The 24,727-nt window shown below is 41.7% G+C and overlaps 4 protein-coding genes and 2 long non-coding RNA genes across 7 annotated transcripts; 1 reads left to right on the top strand and 5 right to left on the bottom strand.

Annotated features, from left to right (window-relative positions):
- Positions 1-7,009: 7,009 nt before the first annotated feature.
- On the bottom strand, positions 7,010-7,454 carry LOC124338795 (nucleoprotein TPR-like). Its single transcript, XM_046792846.1, has 2 exons — positions 7,317-7,454; positions 7,010-7,237 (listed from the first exon to the last, which is right to left on the bottom strand). Exons 1-2 carry the CDS (start codon positions 7,452-7,454, stop codon positions 7,010-7,012), a joined length of 366 nt encoding a protein of 121 aa, XP_046648802.1.
- Positions 7,454-8,150, top strand: LOC124329886 (tyrosine-protein kinase-like otk). Its single transcript, XM_046788710.1, has 4 exons — positions 7,454-7,576; positions 7,646-7,793; positions 7,866-7,986; positions 8,063-8,150. Coding segments are annotated over exons 1-4 (327 nt in total). The 5' UTR covers positions 7,454-7,575; the 3' UTR covers positions 8,120-8,150.
- Positions 8,151-12,022: 3,872 nt separating this feature from the next.
- LOC124328436 lies at positions 12,023-12,641 on the bottom strand. Its single transcript, XR_006916303.1, has 2 exons — positions 12,310-12,641; positions 12,023-12,250 (listed from the first exon to the last, which is right to left on the bottom strand). It is a non-coding gene; the product is annotated as an uncharacterized LOC124328436 (long non-coding RNA).
- A 2,134-nt stretch (positions 12,642-14,775) lies between these two features.
- Positions 14,776-17,027, bottom strand: LOC124320785. The gene is made up of 5 exons (XM_046783675.1): positions 16,958-17,027; positions 16,562-16,838; positions 15,893-16,503; positions 15,036-15,829; positions 14,776-14,960 (listed from the first exon to the last, which is right to left on the bottom strand). The coding sequence occupies exons 1-4, from the start codon at positions 17,012-17,014 to the stop codon at positions 15,071-15,073; spliced, it is 1,704 nt and encodes a 567-aa protein (XP_046639631.1). The 5' UTR covers positions 17,015-17,027; the 3' UTR covers positions 14,776-14,960; positions 15,036-15,070.
- A 7-nt stretch (positions 17,028-17,034) lies between these two features.
- On the bottom strand, positions 17,035-17,928 carry LOC124320786. Of its 2 annotated transcripts, XR_006914036.1 has the most exons (4): positions 17,700-17,928; positions 17,546-17,625; positions 17,305-17,440; positions 17,035-17,149 (listed from the first exon to the last, which is right to left on the bottom strand). It is a non-coding gene; the product is annotated as an uncharacterized LOC124320786 (long non-coding RNA). The 2 variants fall into 2 exon arrangements; XR_006914035.1 differs by lacking the exon at positions 17,546-17,625.
- Positions 17,929-20,434: 2,506 nt separating this feature from the next.
- On the bottom strand, positions 20,435-24,727 carry LOC124338298. The gene has a single exon (XM_046792468.1). The coding sequence runs from the start codon at positions 24,725-24,727 to the stop codon at positions 20,435-20,437; it is 4,293 nt and encodes a 1,430-aa protein (XP_046648424.1).

Here is a 24,727-nt window from a genome sequence, read left to right as displayed (position 1 = left end):
CACAACTAATTCTTCACCATGTTCTTCACACACCAGAAAGAATGCTCAATGTCTAACTCCAATTTATCAAAGAAAATGAAATTCCGGTAAACTCTGAATGCAACACAATACTCTGAAGTTCAAACCACCATATGAAATGAAACTACGTTAGAACATGAAGATAACAACGCAATTGAAAGTTGAAACTTTGGTTGAGTTGTGTGTGTGGTGTGGGAGGGTGTGGGCTAAACAAAGTGCCAGCAATTTCATTTTGATCATCACTCACCAGATGTCTTTCTTTTTTTCATAGCTTCATGACGTCATAAATTAGAGATATTCCGTCTGATAATAAACAACAACAACATCCCGAGCGGTCACATTTCATTTCTGCGGCCGCCGCGCAACTTTTTCCTCATCTCTTTGCTGCTGCTGCTGCTGTGTGCTATCCTTTCAACTTTTTTTAAAGGGGGGTATTAATCGTCTCGCGCACAAATAAATCACGAAAGATTATAAAGAAGAAGAAGCGCCACTTTTGGCGGCCATGTTGAGGGACTTGAAAGCGCTTGAAAGAGCTAAACAACATCAGAAATGGGTCTATTCTATATATAACCATAATCAGGGTGATTGTGGAAACAACTATACATAACCAACAGGAGCATGTATTCTATTTGCGGCTGTTATGTATAAATAATGCTGTTATGTATTAATTATAACTTATAGCAATATAATAATATGTCTGGAAATGTTTTTTGACGGAGGAGGTGACAGAATTATATTGCAAGACAATAATTTTCGTAGTACTAGTACAACACGTTTTAATTTTATATGGTGATATGCGTACAGGCCGGAAAAGATTTCAGCCATTAGAGTTGATTGCGACCGATTGGCCCAGCAGGAGTGGCGCAGAGAAACTGATTTGTACAACTACACGTATTAGTGAATTATGATGTTTAATTTTTGATTTTCAGTTATTTGATTGACTCATTTAAAAGTATTTTTAGATATCAATAAATGAACTGACTTAATGAGAGGCTTAGGAGTCGATGCTGGTCGCACATTCTACAACCAGTGGAGTAATGAGTGAACGGCAGCATAATTTCTAGTGGCGATATAACTAATTCACTATCGTGAATTTTATTATACAAATGTTTCATTTAAATTCATCTTAGGTATTGAGTTACTCATTGTGACTAATGAATCTCGAGAAGATGAAATTTTATTTCTAAATTTCATACGACTCGTTTTCCAGTTGATCAACTCTTCATAATTGCTTAATTCAACTGGTCAAAACTTCCAGAATATGAACTCCATTGCGTCTTAAAATCAGTTGATTTAACATCACGACCGGCAACCTCTGAACAACGAAAACCGCTTGATTGGCCGTAAAAATTTTCACAAGATATGTCATCTCCATGTAGTCGACTATCTTGCTCATTGTTAGAAAATTAAATGATTGTTTATTCAAGGACAACATTTGGATTTGGGTCTCCCCATTGACCAATCTGTCTCTCGGATAAATCGTTTTCTATCGACGACAACCTCGTGTGTGTGTAGTATCGCCCTCGGGCTGGCGGTGAACGTGAAACCGCAAATGGTCTGTGTGTAAGTTACATAAGTTGCGATAAGAGCGATGAGCGCAAGTCAAACTGATTTCGAAAAAATGAACTTGAACAAGTACAACATAGTGTACCTCGTAGCATTCGAAATTTTGATATCTACAAAGTCGTTGAGCTATCTCAACGTAATTCACGTCAATTAATGCGACACTCTGAATGCCTTCAGCAGTTTGCTTATAGTCTGAACTTTAATTTTCTATTAATAGCGGATGGTGCGTTAATCGGAGGATCTTATTTTAACATAACCTATGAATTATTATAATTAAGATTTCATATGAATTATATTATTAGGATCCAGTTGATTCACCCCATCACAAGTACTTTTAATTAAAGAAAATGCCCGAATATTAATGAAAAGTGTTTGCATAATATTGTTGGTGATATTTTATTAATTCTATCCAAAACATGTCACTCACGAATGCGTCAAAAGCTGAATAAAGAATGTTGTACATCACTCACTAAATGAATGGAATATTGTTCATTTTTAAATTTTCATACAGAGATATTCAATATCGCTTGAATATCAATTTAATATAAATTCGAATGCTGGGAGCTCTGAATAATGAAATCGTCAATATAATCAAGCAGCGCGGGCCATCTATAATATGCGTCGTTGTGGTTGGGGGGAGAAAAGATCGGCACAAGCTTAAAACGTTGGTGTGTAGTAGACTGATGTGCTGGCCTATTATTGGCAATGGAATTTTCAATCAATTGGTTTGAGTTGTGTCATCCCAACAGCAATTTTTGTTGTGTGTCCTTCGGCTTCTCCCCTCCCCCCTCCCTTTGCTCTTTTTAGTTCTTCATCGCCGGTTTTTGAACGCGGATTGATAGACGTATGGCATCAATCATCACGACTAGCTGAATGGGACTGCGATGATGATGGGCGTTAGGCCGTGTGTGCCACGAGCTAGTTCAGCAGCAGCCATTTTTTGAAAATTCAATTCCCGCCACTCAAACTCATTTGCATGACTTATTCCCATGAATTTAAAACCCCCGGCCTCTAGCGACTAATATGGTCGCACTGCTTATATTTTCATATATATACAGCCGCAACCATCCACATCTTCCGTATGGAAAGGGGCATAGAATAAATTAGCCGATTTGTTATTCTCGTCAAAATAGGCCTAATTGCTGATTGGTAATCAAATGAGTCACGTTCCGTCTCTCCGATTGCGTGTTGTGCGATGCGCTTGGACATTTTGTGTCTTTATTTATTTTGTTAAAGGCATAATTTTTGGGCCCAGACATCATCACGGTTTACGTGCCAAATACGTACGAATATAGACACACACACCCACACACCAGGTAAAGAAGATGAGAGAGAAGACTGTCGAGCTGTTCAAACAGCAGAGCCGGCCAAGCCCGCGCTAGAAAATACAAGTGCTGTGTACTGTGTGTGTGGGTTAGAGAAAATGAATTTCGTTTCTTTTTCTTCCCGTCGCAATTTTACTATTTAGCCAGCTAACCTCCGCTTACCTCTTCTTACTTTACAGCCTTCCTCTTACGTAGTAGTCAGAATCGACAAGATATAATTACAAATATTTCACATAGCCTAGATTTATGGGCCGATTTAAAATTTTAATATGAAATTGCCCAAAAAATCATGCCGGGGTTACAAGCAGGGTGACAATATCCAGCCAAAAAGGGGCTTCTACTGCACGCACACACACTGAGAGAGGGAGGGATCACAGAAAGGTGTGTGTGTATATCTCTACTTTGCTGTGTGTGTGTGTGTGTGTTAGGGGCGGTTTCACCAGACGGGCAGAGAAATTCCAAACAGCGTCTACATTACCGCGCCGTTGTTCGTCAAAGTCAACGCTCTCTCTCTCTTATTCTCTGCACTAGCTGGCCCGGCTCTCTTATATATATTCCTTTCCACTCGAACGCTGTTGGCCGTGTATAGATCCGTGACAGTCAACAACCCCGCAAAAAAACGCTCAAGAAAAAATCTATGACGAAAAAATCGTGTGAACGGATCTTCGGTTTTCTGTCCTAGAACTAGAAGCTTAAACAGCAATAGAAGTATATTGAAACACGCATAGAGAGCTGGAGAGAAATACTCTGGATAAAGTCAAACGAGTAGTAGTAGTAGTAGTAATAGGGGATGATCGCATAAATAGGCAAAAGAGTTGGAATATATTTATAAAGATATCCAATCGTTAAAGGATCGCGTGAAAATGACACTAGATTATATCGATTATATCACATATACATCTGTATAGAAGACATATATAGGCTATAGCTATATCCGGAAATCTAAAAAAAAAGTTCTTTTACATATCATATATAGCCAGCGCTAGCGGCAGATAGAGGAGGATGTAATGGACTCTGTCCATCAGAGAGAGAATGAGAGAGAATATTATTATTACCTAAACCTATTATACGTCCGGAAGTCATTTGAAATTCAACCGGCCGTGATGTCGATGATGATGATGATGTGACCTGAGCTCTCCAACAATATGTAATGTGTACTTGTGTAGTCACTCTTTCCCTTTTCATGTTCCTTATGCAAATTCCATCAGAATGTATTATATCCCCCCACCTTCCCACTATGCAGATGGACCAAATGGATTTCTCGGCTTCCGCACGGATGTATTTAAAAAAAAATGGTGGGGGAGAATCTTATTTTCCTTTTTTAGAAAAAAACCGGACGTGAAATAGTTCCATTTCGTTCAATGTCGCGGGATGGATCTCGTTGTATGAGATTTAAATACAAAAAAATTCGAAAAAATTGTATCAAAAGTTCAAACCCCATTAAACAATTGCATATTGTTTGTTTGTTTTTGCGCTGTCCTTCTATACGCATAAAAAGTTTCTTGTTATATACTACGTCGACATACAACAACAACAACAACGAAAAAAAAGTAACTTTCTTGCATATTGGCGGTGTCTTTGAATCGTCAAAGAGGCGCCAAAGTTGGGCCGCCGCCGCCGCCATAAGAAGAAGAAGAAGAAGAAAAAATAAAAGGACAGCCACAGTTGCGGATGAGAGAAATGAGGATTACCGTCAGCCCGACGGTGCAATAGAATTTTCGTAGAAATACACAAAAATAATTGGGGGATTATTTAATTGTATACCCTGTAATCAGATCATTTTTTTTTTAACTCGGGATTTACAATTTTGACAGAAGAAATATCAGTTTGACATATTTAAACGTCGCTTCTTTCCGTAGATTGTTCCCTTATCTAAAATAAAGGAAAAATAATGTCGATTTCAAGCGGAGTGATACAAAGGAGAACCTGGTGTTCTTAAACTTATTTCATAAGAAAAGAGGAAAAGAAGTTTTATAGTCAATTTTTACCATTCGTGACTATTTTTGGGATTGTTGTTTCTTTTTCTTGTTTTTATGGGAGGATCTTTGACATTCGATCCGGCGTTGTAACTAGCTGTTCCACATGTGGAAATTGTGTTAATTTTTAGTTGTCCACTGCTAATTTTTTTTAAATTGCATATTTTGTCACCTACGCAAGGAATTAATAGATTGATTTACATTTAAAACCAATGTGTGTCAAGATTAAATATTGATCCTCCATCTACTTTATCAATGAATTTCACATATAGCTGCATCCTGCACGGTACGAACTGGTAGACTGTGTATTTAAAAATTCCTCTTGAAAGATTGAGGATATCATTTAAATTAAGAACGAAAAAACTGACATGTCAATATCAGGAACGTAACGGAAATCAAAATCAAAGTTAAAGCACAATATTTACGTTTACATCCGCCTTGGTGCTCTGGGTCGCGGGCGACCTCGCGTTGCTCCTCGGCCTCGAATGAGCGATGGAACCAATGGAACTGGAGCGGCTGTGGGGACAACAACAGGTGGCTCAGTTGTTACAGAAGGCGTACCTGGAGCAGGTGACGCCACTACAGCTGAAGCGCGACGGAAAACACGTGCAGGGTTAGGAGTATAAGCCTGCTGCGATTCTGGATTGGGCGTCCAAGTAATGGGAACGGGACGACTAGGATTCGGCCCAGCCGACAAGCGTGAATCTTCGCGGCTCATTCCTCGGCCACGTGGAAAACCAGCCATTGATAATCCTCGTCGACTGCAGAAAACGAAATATGTAACACCAAGGCGACTATCAGTAAAACCAATAACTAAACTTACGTCATTGCCGCCCGAGTAGTCGGGGAACAAGAAAACGATGGTGCAGAAGATGGTTGTGTCGTCATTCATTGGCCTGGGCCTTCAACCGATTGAGCATTCTGAACTTCCGGCATCGATTCATCTTCATTTGTACTTGTAGGACCTGCATCTTGCCCTAATTGACTGGTGGACTGATCGTTATCTATACCAGTATCTTGGTCATCTTCGCCAAGAAGGTCTATTTCGGCGGCAGCATCACCTTCAAGGTCAGGACCACCTTCGAAATCTCCTTGTTCTTCGGCATTTCCTGATGGAACCACTGAAGCGTCTTCTCCTGGGCAGCCAGCAGGCAACTCGTCGTGGGGTGACGCTTGCAACGGCGTAGATGGCACGCTACGACCAGAGTTCTCATCTAGCTGAGACAAATCCATACGTGTGTCTTCCATGCCTTGCGATTCCAAATGAGAAGGAGCATTGATGTGGCTACTGCCAGTTGACAGCGACAGATCCGGAACAGTTCCAAAAACGAAGCGCGTGTTGACTTGTGGCGAACTGACGGCTTCAGCAAAACCATCATTCGTTCTTGGCCGCAGAAGGACAGGAGTACTGGGAACGATTCCATCATCCCCCACGTCTTCAAAGGCCAGAGTATTTCTACCAAATGAGGGCAAACGATCTTCTCTGGGTGGAGGGCGAATAGTAGCTTGAGACACTTCAGAAGAAGGAGTAGCTTTTCTGTATGTTTCTCGGATGTCAGTGCAGACGTTGCAGACCGCTCTCGCTCATGATGCAAATTAGTCTAACGAACATAATTAAAAGAGTCATTAACTAATTTTCATTCTAGATTAGAGTTTTTATTTACCTGAGCTTCACTTGCAACGACTTGCAAGACGTTCGGCTTGTTCTAGTTGTGCCTTGAGACGCTGCGTTTCGGCTTCTTGTACTTCAGATCGGGAAATGGCAATTTCCTTTTCCCGACGCAGAAATCGAACGAGTTCGAGCAATTGATCAGTAGAACGCATATATCCTCTTCACTGATGGAGACATTAAGCAAAGTGTTAGAATCGTCACCACTTTGCGTCCTATTACTCAAATATCATATTAGTTCAGATGCTGTTACTAAGTTAGAAATGTGTTACTAACCTGACGGCTATTTCCTGGCAACGTGTCGCTGCTGCCATGCGAGTACTTAAAGTGACAATCTGTTGTTGCATTAAATCAACGGCTGTTTGTCTAGATCGGAACAGCGTCGAGCCTTTTCACTGGCTTCTTTTTCCAACATTTCTTTCTGTGTTTCCCAACTAATGCGATGTTCGAATTGATCACACTGCGTGCTGCATCAATTCCCTTTCGTACTTTTCTTGTGCTTCCTTGGCATTCTTTACTTGATCTAATGCTTCTTCGCGGGCTTTCGCTTCAGAATCTTCGTCCAATTTAAATTTCTCAGTCATTGAAGCTAATTCGGCTTCGAGTGCTGTAATGCGATTAGAAACTTCTTCAGACTGGTGCGCCGTTGCTTGACCCAAGATCGCCGCTCCCTCTTCCAAAGTCTGCAAATTTTATAAATTTAATAATGTTCATGAATTTTATAACGATAAAAGATATTACGTGATAAATGCGCGCAAATACCTTAAGTTTATTCTGAGCTTCTTGAAGGTTACGGGCTAGTTCTGAACGATCCTCATTTAATTTAACCAAATGTTGTTCTGTTTCTTGCTTGAATGTCTGGCTGGCTTCGTTACTTTTACTGGTCTGGCCGCCATACATCGAAGACGTCAACGGAACGCTCATTTTTCACGGAGTCCAGGACGATGATGCCGGCCAATACACTTGCATCGCCACCAATTCTCAAGGGCTCGTCAGCGCTTCCATCTTGATCAACGTGACGAGTAATTAAAAACAACTACTATTTTTGAATTTCCCGCCAAAGTTTGATTTTGACGTAATACTTCCACCAGTGTCGCCACATTTCACGTCGCCACTCAACAACATCACGTTCGCCAAGGAAGGCACGAAAGTTGAACTGCATTGCAGAGCGGAAGGTTACCCTGCCCCGACGATTCAATGGGATCGAGATTCCGTCATGGACGGATTTACTTCTGATCGGTAGCATATACCTTTATAGGAAATTCAATTAAAAATTAACGGGGTTACAATTGTGTTTGGGTTTTTTTGCAGATTCTCTGTGGATCGAAACGGGACGTTGACAATACAAAATGCCCAGCAAGAGGATCAGGGATTTTACGGATGCACGGCTGGTAATGCCGGAGGATTTAAAAGGGCAGAGTTTCGATTGGCGGTAAAAGGGAAATATTCGAATTTTCATTCAATTGCAAAAGGTTATTTTTAAAAAATAATGTTTAAAAAAAATTTAGATTGGGAATACCAATCAGGTGATTACGACGGTGCTGAATCCATCGCCAAGACTATAATAATCACGTTAGGAGCGGCCGCTGCCTACATCTTCTGGTCGGTTGGTTTGTTGATTTGGTGTCGATTGAGACGACGCCAAAGGAAAATTGCGATCGCCTAATGACGGCGGTGCTGGTGGTGCAGAAGCTCAACTCGACGTTCAAACAGCTTTACGTGAGTTTCTTCAAAAATCTATTATACACATAACATTTCTAATTCAATATAATTTTTTAAACCGGAAATGACAAAAGTAGATGGTCGTCAGTCTCCGGCCATTGACAAGTTAAATGTTCCCAACTCCTCAATTACTAAAGGAGCATTACAAGGCAAATAAAGGCCGGTTTGGAGATATCCTTGAAGGCTCCGTAACTGGTGAGCTAAATTTTATCATTATTATTTTGTTTCTATTAAAATTAAACAATTCAATTGAATGTGGCAGGTCTGAGTACAGCAGAAGGCAGCACTCGTGTTCTACTCAGGATATTGAGTACTCGAGACGAGGACCTGAACATTGAATTCCGCCGACAGGTGGATATGTTCCATCGAGTCCACCACGCCAATTTGGTGGCCGTGCTGGGCTGCTGTCGGGACTCGCCCGACTTTGATGAATGACCGAATGATTCTCATGGAATACCAGCCGTACATCAATCTGAAATCGCATTTGCTGTCGACTTCTTCTTCGTCTCAGCCACCGTGGTCGGTCGCCCAAATTCAAAGCGCCACAATTCAGATCGCTCGAGGAATGAAGGCACTAGCCGAAGCCCGCTTCGTTCACCGTGGCGTGATCTTGGCCCGCGAAATATCCTGGTCGCATTCGATGGCACAGATAATGCCAAGGTACATACAATTAAATTATAGTGTTGGGTGATTGGATGGATTTTCGAAATTTCGTTGGTTCCCGCCCAGGTGTGTTTGAAGATCGGCAGCTTCGGAATGGACAAGGAGCCGTTCAACAACGATTACTACGTCTACAAGCACCAGTCGATCGCTCTGCGCTGGCTCCCGCACGAAGCAGTGTTGGAGGATGAATATTCGACCAATTCTGACGTGTGGATGTTCGCCGTCACGATCTGAGAGCTGCATCACGCCGCCCAACGGCCTAGGTCCGGCCGATCGGACGAGGTTCTGCTGGCCGATTTGAGGAAGAAATGTGGCCAACACTGGGACGCTTCCTTCTGCAAATCGAACGCCACGTCCAGTTTACTTGTCAAGTGTTGGTCACACGACCCCATTCTCAGACCGTCTTTTGACGAACTGCCGGTTTGCGCTGAATCTAATAGCAATAACGCAACGCCATCAACCAGCAACGGCGAATCTAAAACCCGCTGAAGATTTACTATGAGCGCAATTTTTGTCACTTGCCGTCTCTCTCTCTCTCTTTCTCAATGGTCGCACTAAAAGTTGATTTTTTCTTTTTTCTAAATAGCCCTTCGCCTATATCTTACACCGAATTATATTTTGTGAACAACTTATCCTATACTATCGATTCTTTCGCTTCACTTTTGATGATCCAGCCGGATCCAGCTATTATTTAGTTCCGGAATGTATTTTACTATTTTGTATTCTCGTGATGGTCGTAACGATTTCCCTAATAGGGACTCTCTACTTTATTAAAAGTAGAAAGGGGTGTTTGAGTTGTTTCATTAGATACAGTTTTATTTTCAAAGAAATCTTGCTCCCATATCCAGCAGTGATGTCATTAGTCATTCATTGACCACGATGGATTCATGAAATTGACATATCGTGTTCAAATAAGAAAACTGAAATAAAAGGTCTAGCGTTTATTTTTCATGCAGATGTTTCCGTGTTGATCATATTGGGGCTCATCGCAGATCCAATTATTTGAGAAGATCTATAGCAACATAAAAAAATAGATAGTATGAAATTGAGGCCCATGGTGACGTCACCAAATAGTTCATAAAACATACAGGCAAATATAGACATAGGTGATAAATATCAAATTAGATTCATATTGAAGCCCAGTAAATATCTCAAATCCCAATAGATTCAATAAATTTTTATTCAAATTGAATTAGTCGAATTCAAACACGTTTGAATTTGTAAATATAAAGCAGAAATATTATCCGGAACGACTGTAGTATACATAGCTATATATAGGTTACTTATTATAACCGTAAAGACATTTTTTTTAGACGACTGAGCTGGATGCTGGCTGGCAGACAAGTCGTGAATAAAAATGGGGCCGTTTGGGATTTCCCGGCTCACTTGTGGGTTATTCGTTCACACTCAAACAGGTTGAGCTGTGTGTCTTAAAATAGAGCCATCAAGTTGTAATTTTCAAACCAAATTCCCTTCGTCTGTAAATTTAAAGTAATCGATCAATCAAAATAAAATGAGAAAATTTGAAGTTTCAAATTTCGGCCACTACGTGCAGATGGCGCGTCAGCCGAGACGGCCGATACATTTTCGCAGAATATTGAATTAATTCAATTGATGAAATTAATTTAAATAAAAAATAACGATTGAACAATTTGGCTTTTAATATTTCTAACTGAATACAATCAGCACATCAGAAGTTTGACGTGAAAATGTATTCACAAACGGAAGTTAATTGAGTCAAACGGCTAGTGCAAAAGAATTTCCATGGCGAATGTCAATATAAACAGAGCGTCACACATCCAAATCAATATGATTGAAGATTTCACTCAAAGTTTACTTTCTTCAATTCTCCAACTCCAAAATCTTCCAGTAATTCTTCATCCAGAGCAACTCGATTGCAAATCTCGAAAATGGCGTTCTCGTCCTTCAGTTTATTTTCTCCGTTTTCTCAATGGCCTAACCAGACATTCGGTGGATTTGTTTACCCCAATAACAACCAGCCGGAATGCGGATCTCCAATTGATTTGATAAGTGATAACGTCTGTCATAATATCATGTTTGAATTTCCCGCTGAGAAAATGGAGGTGTGCCCGAGAGGTGGAACGAAGCGCAAGAGCGAAGACGACTGGTCTTCGACTCGACCAACATGCCTGATAGCAAAAAGATCTGCTTATTAGTTGCATTACCTGATGAGAAAAGGAAAAAGATCCTCAGCCCGGGCAACAAGCGCCGACGATCAGCAGCCGCAAGAGCCACCGGAGCAGCGACGACATCACCGGAAGTTGGGGAGGCCAGCAGGTGGACGGTCCCAGCAGTTCATCATCAATGGGTCGTCCAATCTCATCCTAATCACTGGCCGGATTTGATTTACTCTCCGCCCTCCTTCCGTCCTGACTACCGTCGTCCTCCTCCTGTTCAGCACCGGCCTTTTCACTTTTACTACTCCTCCATCATCGCCCAAGAACCGCAGCAGTTATTGATGGACGTCGATCCTGAAATCTACTAGTTCTCTTGTGTACGTTACCTATAATATTCAACGACACCAGGTGATACCAGAGAATTTTGTACATACGTTTTCCATCGAGACGCTTTTCGTGTAACAAGAAATATTCTAAGAGCCGATTTAGACGAACCCCGTACAACTGAGAGTTGAGTCATTCATAGTCCGGACCGGACCGTCAAACGCAGTGCCCTTTTGGTTCTGAATTTCCTCGACGGCAAGAGAACATTCGTGTTCCCGGCCGTGTAGAGTTGATCAGATCCAAATAGGTGCTGCATGGCAGTACAGTTCGGATGAGTTGCGCAAGTCTCAAGTTGACGGGGGGTATATTCCTATAAATGAGTCGGTCGGTGACGAGGTACTTTCACACGGAGAGGCGAGGCATTTTTCTATGTAAATTTCATTTCGTTCAATAAATTTCGATTCAAAATCAAATTCCAAATTTTGTTAGTTGTTTTCATTCAATTTTAATCTGTAGGTATAATGCAAAGAAATGGAGTTGAAATAATATATAATAGACGTGTCAGTGAATGGTTTAAAATTGAAATAATTTCGACGAAACGGAAAAATGTTACCATTAAAATCGAATTTAAAAATTTAATATGAAACGTACATCAATGCGGAACGAACAAAAAAGCCCTGTAATTTAAATTTCCACTTGTACGTAGAACTCTGAGAGTGAGGGAGTATGTACACCAGAGCCCAGGGAATACACCGTGAACTGTTATCCATCATTTCCTCTCTGAATGGATACACATTTGTGACCTTATAGATCGGAAGTAGGCCTAAGTTTGCAAAACACAAGTGAAATCTAGAAAGTAGAAAGCTCACTTGAGTTTCCCGACTGTTCACTAGAATCTTTTTCTTTACCGGCTGGGAACAGTGGAAGGCGATGATGGTTCGATACTGGCCTTGATGGACCGACTAACAAGCCGCCAAGTTGGCCAAATCTAAAGTCGAAGATTTGCGACTGCTGTTGCATGCTCCATCGTGCTGTTACCCGGATGTTGTTGAGGTGGTAAAAGCCGCTGTTGCTGAAGCGACTGCCCGAGCATTCCTTGTAGATAAACGAAAAATCCCAACACATGATGAGAATGAGACATGTCAGACGCAATTTGTCATGTCGTCGCCATAAACGGACGGAGAGGAAGGGGCACCGTTGCGACATCATAACATTGTGGCGGAAATTGCGACCGAATGGCGCCAAAGCTCAAAAGGCCAATGCGAATGCAAAATATAAAAAAAGATAGAAAAGCAAGCTTATCAGCTCGCCGCGAAGGGATAGTCGTAAGCCAGTTGAAAACTGTCTTAAATGACAAATTCAGGGCCTATTGTTAAGTCGGAATTATCCACAATTCACACTTTTCTTCACAGAATTTTTGGTTTTAAAACGGGATTTTTCTGTTACAGTCCAATATCCTTGCAAGTTATTTACGTTTAGTTTGCTCAACTCATATGTTCCTATTTTTACACATAAAGTTCAATGATTGAATTTTAAACATGACCATCATTTATTTTTATTACTGCAAAACTTAAATACAAATCTGGTTATTGCGTCATGGTTGGGTCATCAAAGATTGCGTCATCACGGCGATGCTATGGACATCTGGTGGTGATTTATTTGGGCGGCATATATTCGTAATATTATTTTACTCATGTTTAACCATACATTACGAATCTATTTCAATAAAAAATATTCGACGAAAAGGATTAATTTTAAACTTAACACGTTTAGTAAATGACAAGCTTACACATGTAGTGGAAACTGGAATTTAAACCTAAGGAGAAAAAGTTGTAGTCGCCAACGCCAGATGTCTCTAGTCGTTAAACAATTATTTTAGCAGTTTTTCATTAATTACGGGAGAACCAATTAAGTAAATGAAATTATTTTTGTTCTGGTCGCACCGCATATTTTTTGTCTAATTTTTAAAACCAAAAAGTCTGAAATGTGTCGTAAAACGCCCGAGCTATGAAGCGTTACATACAGACACACATACAGACACACATACAGACAAAGTGACATGGCTTTTTTTTTTCTGCGTATGCGATTATTAGCTTCGCCCTTCGGGCTCGCAATAAATCTCGACAAAATGCATATCGATAATATCGATTCAGATTTCAAATTCATACCATGAAGCATGCAATCTTGCGCATAATTTTAACGATTCAAGCGAAGATTCTCTGTCGTCTGACGGCAGACATGCAATCACCGAGGAACGAGGACCGGCTTGTTCTAGGCGTGATTGTACTTAGTTCCATAGTAATAGCAAGTCGTACACTCATACGTCATGCCCGGCTTGCACTTGCGATCACCCGTGTAAATATGCAATCATATAAACAAACCGCAGACCTCCCTCTTCAGCGTCTTGCCTTCCAGCGTAGCCATCGGCTTGCTGATGGAATCGTATTGGATTCTTGAACCAACTATATTACGGATCGACAAATTCTTGCGAAGCCCTTCTTGTGGATTTTGAGGTTGCTCTGCGCGTACTTTTCAATGTCGCCCTCCGACAGAATGGTGGGGCCCTTGTTGTTGAGTCCAAGCTGTAACGAACATTCAGGATTGATCTAGTTGAACCTCTGAGTGAAAAGGAATGGGAAAATATTGCATACCGTCGACGAAGATTGCTGCAACGGACTAGACTTGCTGGAAGGTGCCGGAATGGCGGAATCCATCCACTGCGACTGACGTTGAAAACCAGGGTCGATCATTTAAACTTTCAAAACTTCCGACTCAACAGTCCACTAATAACGGTTAACAAATATGCACTTGGTAGCCGTTCTGTTACAGAAATAGTTCTAGGGTCAGCCCTGAAAACGTTAACGTTTAAGGATCTCAAAGTTCTATGGGCTTTCCGTTCTGACGGCCAAAACAGCTACTGTCCGCTTTGACCAAATTACTTTTAATGTGGGGTCTAGAAAGAAGAAAGAAATGATCGCTTTTTAGGCAGAATTATTTAGTTCTAGTAATTCCGTTTTGATGTAGCTTCAACAAAACGGCCAAAATAAATTCTAGTGTCAACCCTGAAATTATGCCATTCGAGTGTCGGATGTAAAAAAAAAAAAAAAATTATTCCGTCGTACTGTAACTTACTTACAGGGCTTACGCTTACGCGTTACCATCCAGACTAGGACCCTTCATCAATCAATCCTTTATCGGTTGGAAATTAAAAATATGATACTGCATTTCGAAGTACAAAGAAGAGTTTAACTGAAAATAATGCGAGGATAAAATGTAGATTTAATAGGCCTATGATTTTATCGAGTAGGCTGTTCAAGAAGAAATTTGTGTAACTGAAGTATTAAAGTAGCTAATAAGGTAAAACTAGAATGTAGAAAAATCAAATTTTTATGTTCAAGAAATCAATTTTGACCATGCACTAGACAAGGGTTTCTAAAATTACGAAAACAGTTATCAGTTCCAAGAATTTTGAAAAAGAAACAAATTTACAGACGTAAATACATACGAAAATTTATACAAAATACGAGTCGCGTCCTTCGCGGGCTGCTATTTGACCAGACTAGAAATGAAATAGAGAAAAAGAAGATAACATTTAGAAAAATTTGAAACACTTGTTATATAAAGCAGAACCAACCTTAATCAAAGCCTTAGAATCTATTCTTGGTCTCTTCACTTCTTTTCATCGACAGGAGCCTCGATATCCAGAAACGGTCTGGTCCATGATCCAAAGCACTTATCAAGTGCAAACAGCAGTTTTTTATCCTCATCTGGATCTCCCAAGCAGCAGATTTCGTTTACTTCCGTCTCAGAGATTCCTTGTTCAATTTCCACATCAACAGACTGACTTGTGCTCTCTAGACTGATCATTAGTCCTCTTAAACCAGTAAGAGAGGCCAAATTGGGCGGAAAACTGATCTTCGAATTAAGATTGGACTCCGGTAGACTGAGCATAACCTCAACAGCTCCAAGATCCTTCTCGGCAACTCCAGCTGCCACCAATTCGCTGGCCTCGCGGGGGATTTTCCATTGATCGGTTTTCAATGGCAACAGTCGTTGGATGGCACTTAATATCAATCCATTACGACGTCCGTCGCCTGGGAGCGATGTTTTACGGCGGTTTCCCCGATGGATGGATTTGTAGAGAGAGCACAACTTGGCGATCTGCAGATGCAAAGCTGACTTTTCGGGCTTTTTCGGACGCCCACGTGGTGTTTTCGACGGGGTTACAACTGATTTGATTGCATAGGGAAGACATCTGGACGGTGACTTGGCAGGTGTTGGGGAAAGTCTGCGGAGTTTTGCCTCCATTTGAGAGACAGACCTCCCAGGAAAGGCTGGGCGAATGGTATTCCATATTTCTTGCCTCTTGGGGGTGTTGTGATCCGTGCTTTTTTCCTGATATTGAACACGCAAACGTTCCTCTTCCGCCTAAAAAACAAATGACAGGAATCAATTTAGATACTATATAGCAAAGAATTGAAGTCATATTACCTTAGTCCAACCAAATTTCCGGTTATTTCCGTTCAACTTCGTCTGGTAGAATTGGAAAAGTTGAAAAACATGTCGTTTTCTTACTTTTAACTCCGTAGACATTTGTGTCGCTATGGCTTGAAAGTCCATAAACCCTTCAGGGCTATCCTTAGTAATTTTCTTTAAGCACTTGATTTCCTTGGCCGTAAGTTGACCCCTCGCGAAGCTAGGATCTAGTTTCACCATCCACCATCTCCTAACGAACACTCCATCGTAGCCAATTTGATGTGGGAACACCTCCGAGGCGATCTCCTTCCAGTCGATTAGATTAAACACAACTGAATCTTTAAACCATTTTTTGGGGTTCACATTTACTTCTTTGATCTGTTTATCAATACTTTCAAGTTTGTTTGATAAAGTTTTGTGCGGGAACCCTTTAGCCGCCTTCTCCGTCAAAATAACCCTCACGTTCTCTCTTTCAGTTGTCAGTTTGTTAAAGGCGATTCGTATTAAATGCCTCAAGAGGACTTCGTTCAATTTTTCTTCTTGTTTTGGAAGCATTTTCGGCTTAGGGGTGTAGAAAGATGGCTCAAAACGAAGAATTTTGTTCAAACGTAGAGCTTCTTCGTATACTAAACAAAAATATAGATTTGAAATCAATTGGAAGAAATACACTGAGTTTTATATTACCTGGTAGAGGTTTACCATCCTTATCCTTAAAATAAGGATATCCAAAATTAGAAAAGCTCAGTCGTTTCATGACATCTCCCTTTCTTGTCTTTTCCCCAGCATTTGTTTTCAGACGCCAAATCTCTTCTTTCAATAAGCGATGACGTTTTTCTAACAGCGATTTTCTCTCAATAAGTTCTTCTCGGAACTTAATCAACGCAGCACAATACTCTTTGTTGGCCGCTATAGCTTCATCATACAATCCAGCTTTCGCACGTTGCTCTTGGCCAAAGCCATCCTAGATAGAGTAAAAATAATTATGCATTTACATACATAAGTGGCACACATTTTGTACATGCTTACACCTACACCACTATTTAAAAAGGTGGTATAAATAAAGAGAAAAAGTTTCATTACCATTTGAAGGATTCCTTCATCATTTTCAGGGCCCTTAAGACGTAGTTGGGATTCCATATTGACAATTGGTCCACTTCCAGGGACCGTCTGAACATTTGGGGGATCCCTATACAAATCTCCTGTTGTACTCTCTGCTGAAGGGCCATCAAACAGGAAGCTCTCCAATTCCAACAACACACCACCATTCAACACCTTAAGAAATATTCAATAAAGCAACAATTTGTTATCCATACATAACTGAGGACCTCATTCTGAAACACTTTTGCATCTACTAGAACGACTTTGAAACACACATGCTAGATTCCTGTTTGACTATAGCTTCTCTATAGCGTCTCAACTGTAATTACCTCATCCGGGTTCTCCTGTCCAAGGATTGACAAACACAGATAAGGGTCTGTAAGTATTTCTGTGTCATCTAAGGTTTCCACTCTGAAAATTTCATTTAGATCAAAGGGTAAGTCACAGAAGTCCTCCATCTTCAGTCTAAACCAGAATAAATAATATAACATATGAGACAAAAGTAAGTAGAAAAAAATAAACTACTTTAAGGCATAAGCACAAACCCCACGTAACAAGAATCCTCTATACCTAAGGACAAAGCATGACAGACTAATTGCTCAGCTGGCAAGATTGTTGACAAGAGGTGTGAAAGAAACTGGGTGTTCCCTCTTAAACATACACCCCGGAAATGAAAAAAAAAAATAAGACCTGGGTCACAGAAAAACAACATAACTTTACTTACTAAACTCTCTGGCTAAAATCTAGCACCAGCTAGCACTTGAACACACAACTAATTAATTCTTCACACACCAGAAAGAATGCTCAATGTCTAACTCCAATTTATCATAGAAAATGAAATTCCGGTAAACTCTGAATGCAACACAATCCTCTGAAGTTCAAACCACCATATGAAACTACGTTAGAACATGAAGATAACAAACGCAATTGGAAAGTTGAAAGTTGAATTGAAATTGAAACTTTGGTTGAGTTGTGTGTGTGGTGTGGGAGGGTGTGGGCTAAACAAAGTGCCAGCAATTTCATTTTGATCATCACTCACCAGATGTCTTTCTTTTTTTCATAGCTTCATGACGTCATAAATTAGAGTTATTCCGTCTGATAATAAACAACAACAACATCCCGAGCGGTCACATTTCATTTCTGCGGCCGCCGCGCAACTTTTTCCTCATCTCTTTGCTGCTGCTGTTGTGTGCTCTCCTTTCAACTTTTTTAAAGGGGGGTATTAATCGCCTCGCGCACAAATAAATCACGAAAGATTATAAAGAAGAAGAAGCGCCAATTTAGGCGGCCATGTTGAGGGACTTGAAAGAGCTAAACAACATCAGAAATGGGTCTATTCTATATATAACCAGAGCCATAGACTCCTGGTCGGTTCAGGGTTAACGGTTAAACGTAAGCCGATTTGGAAACTGGAATGAGCGCTCTTGTGAGTGTGTCAGCTACTACGCTCAAGCTCAGCTACTTTTGAGAGCCTAGATGGCTCTGTTTCCAGTTTCCACTTAACAATTCTGACAGGCCCCGCCCTATTCTAAAATCTCTGAAAATCGGCTTACGTTTACCCTGAAACCGGGATAGGGAAGCCAACACAGCCGTGAAGAGACCAGGAGTCTATGGCTCTGATATAACCATAATCAGGGTGATTTTGGAAACAACTATACGTAACCAACAGGAACATGTATAGTTCTATTTGCGGCTGTTATTTATAACTTATAACTTATAGCAATATGTCTGGAAATGTTTTTGACGGAGGAGGTGACAGAATTATATTGCAAGACAATAATTTTGGTAGTATTAGTACAGCACGTTTTTAATTATATATGGTGATGTGCGTATAGGCCGGAAAAGATTTCAGCCATTAGAGTTTATTGCGACCGATTTGCCCAGCAGGAGTGGCGCAGAGAATGTGATTTCGATGCTGGTCGCCTATTCTACAATCAGTGGAGATATGAGTAAACTGCAGCATAATTTCTTATGGCGTAATTACTAATTCACTATCGTTAGTTTGAATAGACAAATAATTCATTCATATTTAGTTTAGGAAATAGTTATTGTGAATAGGGCTTCTCGAGTTCTCAATAACATGAAAATTTAATTTCTAAATCTATTTTTGTGTAGAATACTCGGCCTGCGGTCGAGAGAGACTTCAGCGGCGGCCGTTGTGGCGGCAGCGGTGGCCAGCACCGCCCGGCAAGGGCTGACAGTATCGCTGACGGCCTAGCTGGCTGGAATCAGCGACATAGCCATCAATGGCTAGTCGGTTGTCTCGGGGTGGCTATAGCATCCGGAGAGAGCTGGGGATAGAGTAGGGTGGTGTCATATGGCACTCCCGAAATTGTATGGATATTCAAGTTCATTTTCATTTTTCAAGTTCATTTTCATTTTTCAAATTCGTTTTCATTTTTCGAAATCATTTTAGTTTTTCAAATTCATTTTAGTTTTTCGAAATCATTTACATTTTTCAAAATCATTTTCAATTTATGAAATCAATTTCAAAACATTTTCAATTTTTGAATATATTTTCAACTTGGTTTCAATATTCGAATCGATTATCAATTTGTTTTTAAATCAAATTTAGTAATCGATTTTTGAAAAATTTTTTTGGAAAAAGTGTTCATTCCGCACCCCATGTAGAAAATGTAAAAGGGATGTTCGCCCTACTAACACAGCGATGTACCATGGATATGACTGCAGCGTACTCCCAAGGATAAGGGAGATACAAACAGCATATCCATGGAATGTTTCATGTTGATCCTTATTTCCCCTTCCCCGCACGTACCATTTGTATGTCCCTTGAATATACCGGTTTGTATATACACAGTATCCTTAAATAACATCCATCTTTGGATATGATTTCTGTCAGAAATTAAAAGATAAAAGTCTACCCCGAGACTTGAACTACTGACCTTCAATTCCGTAGCTCACCTCTCTAACCATTTGACCAACTGTTCATACATTTGAGGAACAAATGTTTGTGTGTAGTGGAAATAGAGATATTCTTTAGCTTTTTCGTCCACTGTGTACCTTATATGGTTATACTGTGATGCACATTCTGTGTATGTACCAAATGGTATCACAACAAAATCATACCCCCGGGTATATTACTTTGACGTACAATCAGTATATTAATGAATATACGCTGGTGGATCTACGATGAATATTCTTTATTTCATCCCATCCTAGATCCGAATAAATTTATACCTACGCTATACTACCGCCCCCCAATTGCGGCCTGGATGTATTCATCCCATATTAACCTACATCTTACATAAAGTGGATGGGCCGTGTTAGTAGGGCGGCGTGTCGGGCCGATTACTTACAGTTTTCGAAGTTGAATAAATTAGACACGAATCACCGTGTCCTGTTCCTCTCGTATATTTTAACACACTGATTATTGTACAGAGAAAATGGGGGGAATAAGCAATTGGGAGGAATGGAAATAATGAGCGAAGTTGGGGCCACCTATCGGGGGCCCCCTAGGCAATAGTCGCGTAGATGCGCCGGTGTTGTTATGCGGCGCCCGGATCTCGTCGTCGTCTGTTGGAATTGAATATTCCTAACACACTCCCCACCAGAGCCCGTAGCATCCGGCTCGACATCTTCGACGACGTCGTCCGGTTCTTCGGTAGCTGGCGTAGCGTCTCCGACATCGAGATCGATTTCTGGCTCTGGCAGAGTTGGATTTGGATCCTCTTCCGGCTCCTGGATCGGTTCCGGATTTCCAATTTCGACGTCTTCGGCGAGGTCTTCTCGCAGCTCTATGGGGTGAAGACATTGAATGGCTCTATTAATTAAATTACCATTTGGAACCTTGAGCATGACAGAGCGGATGAGTCCGTCGCGGCTTGGAATCAGTTCCTTCACTACTCCGGTAGACCACATGAGTCGTTTGGAGTTTTCGTCGTGGATAACGACGACTTCTCCTAGGCGGATCTTCCTTCCGGATTTTCCTTTGGAGTGGAAGTTGTCTAGTTGGAGTAGATAATCGTCGACAAATCTGGCACAGATGTCAGCGACATAATCCCTCCTGTTCTTGTCCATCTCTTGTAGTACGATGCTGGTCGATGTTGGAGCTAGCAAGTTAACGGCTGGCTCCGGATCGGCACGAGTAGAACGTCTGTTGTTTAGAAATTGGTTTGGAGTTATCGGAAGTGGATCGTCAGCTCCTTCTCCGATATAGCTGAGTGGGCGGGCGTTGATTACGCTCTCGATTTCTGCTAGACTCGCTTCCAGTTCCATGTAGTCAAGGCAGGCTCGACCGTTGGAGCGTCGCAGCAGATCCTTGACGCTCCTCACCATCCGTTCCCAGAATCCTCCCCACCATGGCGCTAGGCTGGCGGAAAATATCCAAAGGGTTTTTCTGGACGCGAGGAAATCTTGAATGGTTGGATCGGCATGGATAGTTCTCAGGAATCGTTCAACACATTGGAAAGTTTGCGCGTTGTCCGAATACATCACTGAGACGGGTCCTCGTCTAGCTGCGAATTTTCTGAAGGCTAGTAAGAAGGAACGCGCCGTCATATCGGGTAGTAATTCCAAGTGAACCGCTCGAGTGACTGCACACGTAAAAAGACAAACATAACTTTTAAGATGGTTCGTTTTCTTAGCTTTAGTTGTTGTTATTAAAATGTCTTGGATTTCGACATCTTCTTCGATTGAATCCTCTTCGCCTACGATTAGAGCTTCGATTGGAGCGTCTCCTTCAGTGGGTGGCTCCTCGATTTGCTCTTCAGTTGGATCGTCTGCTGGCGTCGGATCCTGGACGCCTGATGGAGCCTTCCTTTTCTTCCTTCGCTGTGCTGGTTTGTACAGCAGTGGTCCAGCGAAATCGACTCCTGTAACGTGAAAAGATTGTGCATGTTTGAGTCGGTTTAAAGGAAGAGGGGCTGCTAATTCCTGGAATGGTGGTGATGTCAGCTTTTTACATTCCACACAAGTAAACAAAGTCATTTTCACTTGCTGTCGTCCCTTGACTATCCAGAATTTTTCTTTTAACTCGGATAGTGTTACTTTTGCTCCTGCATGTAGTAGCGACTCGTGTTTGTCTGTAATTAAGAAAGTGATTACTATATGTGATGCAGGAAGCAAAATTGGGGGATCGATGTTTCTATCTCTTAGGGCAAGTGATACTCTCCCATGGATTCGAACGAGACGGTCTCTGGCGTCCCAGATTGGAAAAAGTGCAGCGATTTTCTCCTTGGGCTGGATTGTGTTGTCTAACTGTAGCGATTCAAACGCCTTAGGATACCGCTCTCGTTGGAGCTGTCTGTAGATCGTTAGTTCCGCTTCATCCAGCTCCTCTCTGGATAATCTTGTAATCCGGATAACTTTTCCACTTCCTTTTCCATCTGGTCCAATTGCCTTTATCGACTCCATTCGTTCTGGACCGGGAGGTCTGAGCTTCTTTTGACTCCTGCTGAGGAATCGTGAGACCCAGGCTGTACGTCTTAACAGTCGATTCCAGGTGGAAATTTTGTCGAGATTCCAGTCGACGGAGGCTGTTGGAATTGCGATGGCTGCTGTTGTGCTGACCGTCGTACTCCTTGCTTCCGATTCCATTTCGGACTGGATTGTTTGTGGAATTTGGTCGTTGGGAGAATCTGGCCATTCCGTTTCTTCTCCTTTGAGCCAAATCGGGCCGTTCCACCAAAGAGTTGAGGTTACCAGCGTTGGCGCTGGCGCTCCCCGCGAGGCAAGATCGGCCGGATTTTGGAGACCTGGACAGTGTCTCCACCACTCGGGCTGTGAAAATTTTCGTATCGTCTCCACTTGGTTTCGGACGAATGGTTTCCATTTGTTCGGCTCTCCTCTAATCCATCCTAGTGCAACTAAGGAGTCCGACCAGTAGATAGTTCTCCAATACTGGACTTGCATCGCGTTTTTTACAACTTCACCTAAACGTACAGCTAAAAGTGAGCTCAGCAGTTCTAAACGCGGTAAAGTTACTTTTTTCTTAGGTAGAGGTGCAACTCTCGTTTTGCTGGCCAGTAGGATGATGAGTGGATCTTCTTGTCCTATTTGGAGTCGGGCGTAGGCTACGGCTCCATACGCTGCTTCAGAAGCGTCTCCGAAGACGTGAATTTCGTGTGAAGTGACTTTTTCGGATAGTCCGATCCATCGTGGAATTTGTAGTTCGGTGAAATCGGCAAGACCAGTCATCACTATCTTCCAAGATTTTTGGATATCGGCTGGAGCTGCTTGGTCCGAACCTATCTCCTTTTCCCAGAGCTTCTGGTAAATAATCTTTAATAAAAGTACAGTGGGAGATAAAAATCCAATTGGATCGAAAATCCTTGCCGAGATACTAAGTATCTTCCTTTTGGTGATCTCCGCTCCCACTTCTTCCACTGCTTGGATGATGGATGCTGGATCAAATTTGAACGAATCGGATCCGGTGTCCCACCGGATTCCTAACACCTTCTGTTGGCCGTCCAAGGCTGGGGAGAGTAGGCCTACGACTTGATTCGATAGTCCTTTCTCCTTCAGGTGTTGTTTTAGGTCTTCGTTGTTGGTTGCCCAGCTTCTCATGTTGAGTTGGGCGTCACTAAAGATCTCGTCCGTTTCGTCGACTCTTTTCTTGGCGATCGATAAATTGTTTGCTCCGCCGAGGTAATCGTCAACGTACAAACTTTCTTCCAGCTGTTGAATAGTTTCTGGAAAACGAGACTTTAGTGATTTGAAATGTTTGTTAATTGTAACACGTAGGAGAAAGGGGCTAGAACTAAGGCCAAAGGGCACTCTCTTCCACTTGTAGGCAATTAGAGGCGATCCAGCCACTGCTGGATCCCTGGGCCATAAAAACCTGATTGCTTCAGCGTCTTCCGGCTGCAGGGCGATGTTTAGAAAAGCCTTTTCTATGTCGGCAATCCAGGCAATCTCGTACTTTCTGAAGCGTAATAGCACTGATAGGAGATCGGGATTGAGATTTGGTCCGGTCTCCAACACGTCGTTCAGACTTGGTCCAAATTTCGTTTTTGCTGCTCCATCAAAGACGGGTCTGATTTTCGTCGTTGATTTGTCGCCTCTGAAGATCGGATGATGTGGGAGATAGGTGTGAAGCTCTTCGTAGTCCATGTTCGCCTCCTCGACGAATTTGCTGTCGATGAGCTTTTGGATTTCTGCGTGGTAATTCACCAAGTCTCCCGGATTTTTTCTCAATCTTGTTATTGTGCTTTCCACTCTTCCGGTGGCCAACGGGAGATTTTTCTGAAGTCTCCACTTGTCAGTTGTCCAAGGGATCGGTGTACAGTATCTTCCATCTGGCCATCTCGTTATTTTTTCGTCAAAGAAATCGAAGCGATCCTCCGACTCCACTGCATCAGCGCCTTCAAGGTTCGCGAAGTTTTCTATTTTCCAAAAAAGGGAAAGGTCGAAATTAGTAGCAACTTGTTCTTCCTTCTCAAACCATTTGCTATCTGCTTCTCCGCTGGATCCGTTTGGGGCATCTGAGAATGACGCTCCTATTTGCGGAGTTTGGGGACTGGCCGTTCCAGTCTCCTTTTCCATTGGAGTTTTGTTTGCTTGAGTTGAAAGGATTTTTCTTTTTTGGCTACTTGCCGCGAATGTTGACGTAATCTGTGGAATCGGATAACTTGACGTTAAGATTAAATTTTGAATCACTTGAGTTCCTGTCTTCGATTTTGTTTCTTGTGATGGTCCAGCAATCATTCTTCCGAGTTTCGTTTGAAACGCTCGTAATCCGCACGGACTCTGTATGGCGGCTTCATTCGACATGATTTGGAACATCTGGTCCAT

This window comes from Daphnia pulicaria, chromosome 1 (assembly GCF_021234035.1).
Source record: "Daphnia pulicaria isolate SC F1-1A chromosome 1, SC_F0-13Bv2, whole genome shotgun sequence".
Classification (NCBI taxonomy): domain Eukaryota; kingdom Metazoa; phylum Arthropoda; class Branchiopoda; order Diplostraca; family Daphniidae; genus Daphnia; species Daphnia pulicaria.
The sequence above is the reverse complement of the archived record's forward strand: the minus strand, read 5'-3'. Positions and strand labels throughout refer to the sequence as shown.